The 11,303-nt window shown below is 31.5% G+C and overlaps 1 protein-coding gene across 1 annotated transcript; it reads left to right on the top strand.

Moving 5' to 3' along the window:
• Positions 1–6,510: 6,510 nt before the first annotated feature.
• LOC132745000 (carbonic anhydrase 1-like) lies at positions 6,511–11,069 on the top strand (the record flags this gene model as incomplete). The annotated part of the gene is made up of 8 exons (XM_060733825.1): positions 6,511–6,806; positions 7,678–7,701; positions 8,198–8,230; positions 8,492–8,662; positions 9,036–9,181; positions 9,806–9,968; positions 10,355–10,518; positions 10,952–11,069. Coding segments are annotated over exons 1-8 (895 nt in total), but the record flags the coding sequence as incomplete, so codon positions are not given.
• Positions 11,070–11,303: the final 234 nt, after the last annotated feature.

Genomic DNA, 11,303 nt, shown 5'->3' with positions numbered 1-11,303 from the left:
CAAAGTTTTGCAGATGTAACTGGCCTATATTGATAGAAAACGGCTGCGATCAGGATACAGAATGGAACTTGCATCAGACAAACGGAATGTATTTACAATTATTCAATTCATTTAGCAAGCCAAGCCCTTCACTCATAAACCATAATGATAAGTTAGGTATTTTCTTATATTGCAGTTCTTATTCGCTGGCTTTCAAATACTTTAACACAGGTACATAATATATTCTATGATAAAACCATATATCATTTATAGAAAAATGTAGTTCAAGATATGCAAATGTCTTCATAAATAAAGAATTAGTCACTTTATCTATTTCTAAAGTTTTAAAGCCTACTTAACTTGTCGACATCTTAAAAAAAAAACTTAACATATTTGCAAATGTCTTCATAAATAAAGAATTGGTCACTTTATCTATTCTTTAAGTTTTAAAGCCTACTTAACTTATATTTGCCTAACTTTTTAACGTTATATACGAGTTTTTGGTGATAAAAGTCCAAATAAATAAATAAATTACTTGACACACAGTGACGGATTCTATGTTCTTCTGTTGATATTGAACTAACAGAGCAAGATCCGGTGTTGTCAAACAAGAAGTAACTTCTCATCTTCAAATAAAAGTTACACTTCAAATATAAACTTTTGAAAAGACATACAGAAAATATGCATACGTTTTCCAAATTGAAGCATACAGACTAATAAATCCATTGACTTATTGTTTTAAGTTGTGTCTAAGTAAAAAATATAAAGAATGAATATGAAAAACTTATCCCAAAGATAAAATTATTGAACTGAATCATCAATGGCGGCGAAGAAGTGCATGTTACTAGAACAGAGGTACTAGTGAGGGAATTTCGGTTATATATATACATGCATATAATCAAAAAAATGTTCATTTCAAATATCATTTAAAAAGTATTTACAAATAATACTATCTTGAAAAGTTCTGAAACTTAATTGTAACGACATTGTCACATAGCCTTTATTAAACATTTATTATATTTAAAAATGATTTAAGATTTTCTCATTATTACATCGATTTATTTATTTTATATTGATAAAAAATTAAAAATTGATTGGTTTCAAATATTTTTTTATTTTTTTAGACAATTACATGAATGTCTATTGTATAATGTTTCATAACAAAAGTCTGATTTTTTTAAAAATTTTTTTCATGCATTAATAGAACTAGTTTTTGTATAATTTTTTGTCATTTTCGGAACTTGATACTATGTGTTTTACATTAAGGGTTGTGGTAATATGTATATTCTCTACCTTGTTGTACAATGTTAAAAATTATGGTATATGCTACTATTTTGTATTTCATAACTTGTGACACAATCAGATGTATATGTATCTTTCTGTTATCATATTGTGTATTTGGGCCATTCGCCTAGAATTACATTACAATAAACTTGAAACTTGAATATATAGTACCTATAAAAGTACTCCTAGAAAACATAATATAAATGAATAAAGTAAATTTCAAATTTGAATTTGACTGTCAACACATTTAAGTAAATGTCATAGTTGAATGATAAGTGTTCTTTTGTCCAAGAATGAATCAAATCATAGACAAAAAGCAGTTATGACAATGTGAGCAAATTAAATTGTTTAACCTTGGAGGTAATGGTCAGTTAAAGGTCAAAGTTATATCAGAAAAAATCAACATGTTGGTTTTGTGTTTGTTTGTCCAAGCATGAATCAAATCTGTAAAAAATGACAAAGTAATGACAATTCTAGCACATTCAAAGATTTTTTTTATCAAATAAAGTTAAAGACCGTATAATATATGAACTTGAAGGTTTTTTGTCACAAAAACATATGTCTCCTAAAACTGTGTATGGTTCTGATCACTCCTTTGAATTTGGCAGAAATCCAGCACGCAATTTGACATGTGATAAGATTTTTCTATTTTTAACCCTGGGGGCCATTTTGTGCAGTGAAGCGGAACATGCCGGCAATGTGCACAACTAGGGATGGAACTGTTCACTCCTGTGAAGTTTCATTGAAATCTAACCAGCAGTTCTATCTGTGAAAGCCAGACAAGATTTTTATATTTATAGCTCTGACAGCCATTTTGTGCAGCAAAGTTAAACTTGCTGGCGATATGCACAACAAAGGATAGTACTGATCACTCCTATTAAGTTTGGTTGAAATCCCACTAGTAGTTTGACTTGTGAACAAGATTTTTCTATTTTAAGCTGTGGCGGCCATTTTGTGCAGTGAAATGGAACTTGCAGGCAATGTGCACAACTAGGGATGGTACTGATCAATCCTGTAAAGTTTGGTTGAAATCCCAACTGTAGTTTGACCTGTGAAGGTCGGACAAGATTTTTCTATTTTTAGCTCTGATGGCAATTTTGAGCAGCGAATCGTAACATGTCAGTGATGTGCATAACTACAAATGGAATTGATCACTCTTGTAAAGTTTGGTTGAAATTCCACCAGTAGGTTGACCGACGGACGGACAGATGGCGAAAGCAAAAACAATATGTCAAAAATTAAATTCAAGGTCAAGTTCCATTTAATCTTCTTGATTGTCTTGTCAGAAGGAGTGTCTGTGACAGAGTGGTCAAGGTTGTTGACTCTACCAGTCATGTTGGACAGTAACCATATTATTACCTTCACAGTGCTGATGCATTGTAAAAATCAAAGCAAAAAAATTTTTTTTAAAACATTTAAGAGTCAATGTGATATTGAGTTTGATTTTCCTTTATGTCTTAGCCTACAAGTTTGAAGAAAATAAAAATTCAAAATCAAAGTTCATTAAATGAACGAGATACGGCATCCCGACTTTCTTACATAAATATATGTGTCGACTAGAAGTAACATGTATCTCGACATCCATGTTACTTCTAGTCGACAAATATATTTATGTTTGAAAGTCGGGTTGCCGTATCTCGACATGATGACATATATTTTGTAAAAATGACATGGTATATATAAACTCGTCGTCGTAATTTTGACGACTTGTTGTGTTCTATAAGTCGAGGGAGACGACTTCATGTCTTCATAGCGGGGGTACATACAAGCTTCCGTAGTCATTAGCAATATGTACAATAGTCATTACTTATGTTAACTTGTCAAAGTATCATGATGACTTGTGCAAACAGCATGTTAACATGTCAAATTACCATGATGACTTGTGAAGACAACATGTGAACTTGTCAAAGAATCGTGATGACTTGTGCAAATGACATGTTACCTTACATCATGCTGACATGTCAAAACGTACTGTTAACTTGTCAAAGTATTATGATAACTTGTGCAAATGCCATGCTAACATGTCAAAATTCCATGATGACATGTGTAAACAGCATGTTAACTTGTCGAATTATCGTTATGACATGTGCATGTGACAAGTTTACATATTGTCTGCACATGTCATAATGATTATTTGACAAGTTAACATGCTGTTTGAACAAGTCAGCATTGTCTGTAGACAAGATATGATGTAAATTGCACATGTTAATATGCTTAAATGACAAAATAATATCATCATTTCTGAAGATAGCAAAAATATTGATAGCATAAGACAGTCACGGCGTTCCATAAAAATTGGTCACTTACAATAACCTTATTTCATGCACACTGTATTACCGGCGGCAGTGATGGCAGATCACTGCAGTGATGGCAGATATCTGAAAATTACCGATCGGTACAGGTAGGTTATAAATTTGGTTGGTTTCATTATATTACACAAATACAGCCCATATCATTGCTATAAAACTATTGTCCATTGAATGGAGATACTGTAAGGTAATTTTGGACTCTTTATTTCCTGTTTTAAAACTATTTTGAGTAGGTTAAAAGTGACAGCCACGGAAAAATCCGTGAAATTGTCTGTTTTCTGTTCAAAATATCTCAAGTTTTAAGTAAATGGCAGGATTTCCTGTTATCAATATAGACAATCATCCATTGATGTCACGCAAGCCAAATATCTACCCCGTGAGTCTTTTCTTGAAAGTTTTACAGACGCTCAATCTTGTCCGGTCGAAGAAAAAATGCTGCCGTTGTAGGCAGATACATATTATAAATGCTGCCGTCGATGGCAGAAATACCATGAAAGTGGCTAACATTCTGACAGAAAATCAAGTTCAATCTTTAATCAATTCCTCGTTTCTTTGCGTCCTTTTAGTCGGAATTGAGACGTTAAACTATCATTTCTAATATTTTCTCAAGATAGAAAAGTTATAAATGCGGTATGTGCATCGAAAAAAGCTTTTTAGCAACATGCAGTTACAATACAAAAAGTGATGATTTAGAACGACAAAATTGCACTATAGATAGAGAAATGAACATTAAAAACTTCATTTTTCTATATTCATGCATGTGTGCTTGATCTGTTGTGTATGTCAGTTACATGCATACAATACTATATGTATCTTAAGTTTAGCAGCGCACTCCCTTTTTAAGACATAACGCCAATTGCATATTACAGCAAGTAACTTCTGTAAGTGAATATTCATTTGCTAGCATATGATATTATTTTCTCGAGGTAATAATGTTCATCGCTTCATTACAAATAAAGGCTGAAATTAACATAATCGGCGCAGATTATAAGATATTGAATTGATGTAATAAAGGGGAGACTATTAACCTCGCAACTGGCATCAGTGTATCATAAAACAATATATGTTAATGTAAATTTGAAAGATAATATTATTGACAGTTCAAATATTTTTCAATATTATCAAGTTCTTGAAAAACACGACAACGTGGATTCATTTCTTTAAATTTTCATGTTTGTAATAGCGTTGTAGTTTGCCTTTGAATTACATTTACTATATGTTAAACTATTAACAACAGTTCTAACATCACGTGCTCATCAATTTACATTAACATATATTGTTTTATGATACACTGATGCCAGTTGCGAGGTTAATAGTCTCCCCTTTATTACATCAATTTAATAACTTATAATCTGCGCCGATTTAGTAAATTTCAGCCTTTATTTGTCATAAAGCGATGAACATTATTACCTCGAGAAAATAATGTCATATGCTAGCAAATGAATATCCACTTACAGAAGTTACTTGCTGTAATATGCAATTGGCGTTATGTCTTAAAAAGGGAGTGCGCTGCTAAACTTAAGATACATATAGTATTGTATGCATGTAACTGACATACACAACAGATCAAGCACACATGCATGAATATAGAAAAATGAAGTTTTAAATGTTCATTTCTCTATCTATAGTGCAATTTTGTCGTTCTAAATCATCACTTTTTGTATTGTAACTGCATGTTGCTAAAAAGCTTTTTTCGATGCACATACCGCATTTATAACTTTTCTATCTTGAGAAAATATTAGAAATGATAGTTTAACGTCTCAATTCCGACTAAAAGGACGCAAAGAAAAGAGGAATTGATTAAAGATTGAACCTGATTTTCTGTCAGAATGTTAGCCACTTTCATGGTATTTCTGCCATCGACGGCAGCATTTATAATATGTATCTGTCTACAACGGCAGCAATTTTTCTTCGACCGGACAAGATTGAGCGTCTGTAAAACTTTCAAGAAAAGACTCACGGGGTAGATATTTGGCTTGCGTGACCCCAATGGATGAACATCTATATTGATAACAGGAAATCCTGCCATTTACTTTAAACTTGAGATCTTTTGAACAGAAAACAGACAATTTCACGGATTTTTCCGAGGCTGTCACTTTTAACCTGCTCAAAATAGTCTTAAAACAGGAAAAAACGAGTCAAAAATTACCTAACAGTATCTCCATTCAATGGACAATAGTTTTATAGCAATAATATGGGCCGTATTTGTTTAATATAATGAAACCAACCAAATGTATAACCTACCTGTACCGATCGGTAATTTTCAGATATCTGCCATCACTGCCGCCGGTAATACGGTGTGATGTCACCTTGAATCTTTTTTACAGACTTACTAGTACTTAAGCACCAAAAAAATTAAAATCACTTTGCCTGTCTGTTTATTAAAATATTGTAATATTTATTATTATAATGATACATAGTAAAAAAAAATAAGTGAAAACGTCTCGATAATTATACTTTCATCAGTTGTGGTTTAGTTTTTTGTAATTTCCCTCATAATTTCCGGAAATCTGTACAAGAACATGCCAAATTGTACGGTTCACATATTTTCGTTTTTAGATTTACGACCTGTTTTATTTATCTCGATATAAATCTTGACAAACACGATGTCTATTTATGTAACTGTCCAAATGATTCAAGCCTGGCTGCTAAGATTTGAATGTACGAGAATATGTATTAATGCATCAAAATACGTGATGTCAATGTCTTGACTGTTACATTTGAGTGTGTTAGAGAATTTATTTATAAATATGCTACAGTTTCTTTAACATATCTTCTTCATATGTTATATTTTTAACGTACCTGAATTTTACACAACAATGGAAAATTGTATCATTCATAAAAATTGTCTTTAAAAATTTCCCACAATTGTATTTATAGCAATTGCTGTAGCTGAAAAAACAACAACAAGAAAACGATAACATACAAGTATGTTTTTGGCTTTAATCTTTATTGTATCATGTAGTTATAAAAAGGAAGGAACTATATAAATCTCTTACGCTGCGTTTATTTCTAAACAATAATTTGTTTTCATGTTTTGATTTTCAAAAATAATGATAAATAAAGAGTGAATTAAAATAGCATTTTGAAGTTAACTAGCAGACGAGGATTACAAATACAATTCTTTATGCATTGATTCGATGTAAAGTTTTAATTCAATGGATGTTAAAATTATCTTTTTAACTCTCTATGTTTTTATAACATGTATAAATGGGCAATCATACATGTACGACGGTATGCAAATGTTATATTTTTTTATATTTTTTGGTCTTTTAAAAGCTGTCAATAAATATTTTACATAATCATTGTGGAATATTTATACAATATAGTGTAAAAAATTACTGATACAATATTTATATGTTATTATATATTTTACTGTACACAGCGGAAATATATTTGGAAGAGAACACAGCTTGAAAAAGTGATAAACAGAATACCTAAAGAAAGCCCAACACGGCAAAATTGTAAAATGTTGCAGGCTCGGTTTGATTGAGCCTGTTCATGGACGGTACTGGAAAGTGCAAGTAACCGTCCACGCCCCCTAGCACCGGCTTAAGCAGAATTCAACATTTAAACACAGAAATGGTGAAATTTTGAATTTAGAAACATTCGCAGATGTGTTCATGCGGTCATCATGGAACCTTCAATGTGACACAGTAGTGTCATTCAATGAAAAACGGCGTATGGTCCCCAAGTAAAAGAATGCTTGTGCCCTAAACGAGAAAACAATGGGCGGAACTAAACAAAATGGAATTTTGAAAGGGGATCTGAGGTTATGAAGCCTGCATATCACAGACAAGACGTCAAAAGACAAATTTAAAAAGCAGGGAGCATATCCTAAGGGTGATTATACAGTATTCAAGTAGTATTCATATTAACTGAGCCGATAGACGAGTCCAATATGACTTTTCAAGCTGTATACGAGTCCAAATATATTCCGTATTGTACAGTAAAATGATTGCTTTACTGTGCTGTTAATGTTGTCTACTCATGGATCATGATTGTAATATGTTATATATATCTTTTAAGATATACTTGAAATTATATTATTTAAAACATTAAAATGTGAACAAACATGTTATTTTCTCTCATATTTATATTACAGTTTATGAAGGGGCAGTCATTCCTGGTGAGTGTTATACATTGTTATATGCTGCATTTGCCCTATTGATATAGAATCTATCTTACCAATAAACAATTTCTTTAGCAAATGAACACAGATTAATTTTGTCATTTAATAATATTTTTTGATAAAATAATGATTCTAAAACAGTTTGTAAAATTGATATGTTTATTTTGTCATATTGTTTAAAGTGACATATGTCTACTCATGGATATATATTAAGTGAACATGGGATAGTCAAAATAAGTTTACTTTTTGCTATATTTCCTTTCAATTTTATAATATACTTCGCATAAATGGTAAACAGCTCTCATGGCCCAAGAAAAGTTCTGTAAATAACAACTTTAATAGTTCAGTGGAGCAGTCATTTTTGTACTTCAGGCAGATTTATATTTTACCCAAAACATTTTCCCATATCAAACTGAATTATTCTACTTCTACCAAAATAAGAAAAAATGAAATATTTGATATTAGTAAACTTATATAAAAGTTCATTTTACAGCTGTAACGCATTGGGGATATGGAGATTATAACGGTAAGGACATCTAGATTTTATAATAGTTGCATTTCATCGATTCCTTAAAGGCCTTATATTAAAATCATATGTTCATGATATAGCAATATAAATTATTAAACATCCATGTTAAAGCATTTTGTTTGATAGAATGGTATAAATGATCAGTTTGGTTAAACTTAAATAAATGATAAATTTACTTGTTTTTATATGTAGAGTTGTATTGCAAGATTTTTTTTAGAAAATGAACTTTTATATCCTTGTCAAATTTCTACCATTAAGGACCGGAAGAGTGGCCGGAACTATTTCCAAACAAGTGCGCGGGAAAATACCAATCACCAGTCAATATACGTCCGCGGAAAACAAAGTTCAAACCAAATTTAAGTAAATTCATCTTCTACGATCCGCCATATTGGGGAGCAAGATATTTTGCCCACAACAACGGACACACAAGTAAGAGTGAAAGCCTTTATATTTAATGCTCATGTGGTAATGATGCAATTTGAATTTTATTGTCAACCATGCTGAACTAAAAATTGCCTGCAATACACTATTTTTTCTAGCATTAAGGCAATATATTATTTTTCCTAGAATTATAAGCATTTAACATCGTCAATAGTTTGTATAAGCATCTTTAATTGAATCAGTTTTTTTTTATATAGAAAATGTTGTTTTTTTCTGTAAAAATATTTATGTTTGACATTCGCCAATGATAAATAATATCACTATTTAAATTTTAAAATTTAAAATCTATTTTAAAGCCAATGAAAAATAATTCACAATTAATAACTGTTAATAACTGTTATCATTTTTGCCTTTAAACCAGTTCAAGTCAATACATGGGGTCTACATCTACTTGCCAATGGCGGGCTCAATCACACGTACAAGATTGCCCAGTTTCATTTTCACTGGGGTGATGAAAACGACCAGGGTGCTGAACATACAGTCAATGAAAAAGCCGCCCCTATGGAGGTGAAATTTTTGACAAACTTTTTTTGACAATTTCTAAAACATATATTGTTATAAAGATTAAACTATTTTTATTGTCTATTGTACTTACTTTACAACTTATATACCCCTTGCATACGTTATTTGCAATTTGGAAGCAATTTATTTTATTTTATCTTCTTTAAAGAGTATTTTGTACTGGAGTTTTATTCTTATTTGCTATATATATATATATATCAGCCGCGTCATGACAAAACCAACATAGTGGGTTTGCGACCAGCATGGATTCAGACCAGCCTGCGCATCCGCGCAGTCTGATCAGGATCCATGCTGTTCGCTATCAGTTTCTCTACTTGTAAAACTGTTTTAAGCGAACAGCATGGATCCTGAACAGACTGCGCGGATGCGCAGGCTGGTCTGGATCCATGCTGGTCGCAAACCCATTATGTTGGTTTTGTCTTGGCGCGGCTCATATGTATAAATTAAAATGTACGTGGTTTCCTACCAACCAGTAGAAGTCTTAAAATAAAGCAAAAACGATACTTCTCACTTTCATTGTGAACTTTTATCACTAGGTTATTGAATTCAGTTAATTTCAATTAAAATCCAGTAACGATGGTAACATTTTTTTGATCTTTCTGCATCTAGATGCATATTGTAAGCTGGAATCATGAAAAGTATGAAAGTATAAAAGACGCAGCAAAGGCTCCTGATGGTTTGGCTGTGCTGGGGGTTTTGTTTAAGATTTCACACCGAGATAACCCTATATTTGAACCTCTAATTCATGCTATTCCGAGCATACGCGATCCAGGTAATTTGTTTGATAAATCAATTTTCTTTCTTGATCATTTTAACGTTTTGGAACTGAAATGTCAGGACTGTATTAATCATTTAACAATCTTTAAAATGTTAAAACAAAGTGATAACAGGCGAACCAATCTTTTGAAATATTTATTTTTTCTTAAAATATAGTTAAGTGATTAATGTTAACTTGATTTAGAAGCAGCTTTTTTTTTCAAATAAAAGCATAGTTGTGGCCCATAACGGCTTTGATGTTAACATCTTAATCTATGTACCAAAAGATCGAACCATTATATTGTCACAACAATGTTTTCACATATGAAACCGGTCAGCAATGGTTGAAGGAGACTAAAATACTCTAATAAACATTTTCTTGTTAACATTTTTTCAATCCAGATTGGAACAATCGGGTAGAAATTGCAGTTGTTCCAATAAGGAATTATCTACCACACTCGCCAGAAAAGTACTTCCGGTACCGTGGCTCATTGACCACACCAAGGTGTTACGAAAGTGTTACCTGGACAGTGTTTCGAGAAAAACAAAGCATTTCGAAGAGACAGGTTTATAAAAGTTTAAATAGTTTTTAATAATAAGCTTATTGATAACAGGATAAATAAAAGTAAAAGTTTATGAAGAAAAAAATGCATTAAACATTAAGTACATTATATGTCGCATGAATGCTAAAAATTAAAAATGTTTTTTTTACGATTTGTTTCGGTTTTTTTGTCCTTTTGTTGAATTTAGGACACAACTATAAATCATTGCATTAGATTCTTATCCGCACGTAATACAACGTATGAGGGTTAAGTTAGCATTAGTGACATCAACGTTAGCTAGCTAAAAGTCTTTGCAAACATTAGAATTGTCTCTTATAATTTATACAAAGGATACATATATCTATAATTTAACTCATGTTTAATATTTGAGCATTTAAAAGATAGCATCTTATGTTTTCGGATTGATTATCATACGTGAATATTTTCTTTCCCTCAGTTAAACATTTTTCGACAAGCTTTGACATCAGCACATTCTAATGAAGAACCAAACGGGAATGACAAGTTGTATGCGGATTTCTATGGTTACGGAAAGGGTAAACTATTTCCCTTTATACGTAAACAAATCATTCTTTATAAAAACTATAATTTTCAAAATTGATATTTTATTTGAATATTTAATACTATTATTAAAACTTTCCTGCTAACTATGGTTCGGCAATTAACTGCAAGTAATTAGATCACTGTAGTTATACAGTTAAGCGTAGATGAAAATAAAATGTATCGAAAAACTCTTTGCAAATTTAGCAACGGAACCTTTAAACATCAGTGTGGCGCCGTTATATGTCGCA

This window comes from Ruditapes philippinarum, unplaced genomic scaffold (assembly GCF_026571515.1).
Source record: "Ruditapes philippinarum isolate M1 unplaced genomic scaffold, ASM2657151v2 ctg2973_1_1_1_1, whole genome shotgun sequence".
In the NCBI taxonomy this organism is placed as follows: domain Eukaryota; kingdom Metazoa; phylum Mollusca; class Bivalvia; order Venerida; family Veneridae; genus Ruditapes; species Ruditapes philippinarum.
The sequence above is the reverse complement of the archived record's forward strand: the minus strand, read 5'-3'. Positions and strand labels throughout refer to the sequence as shown.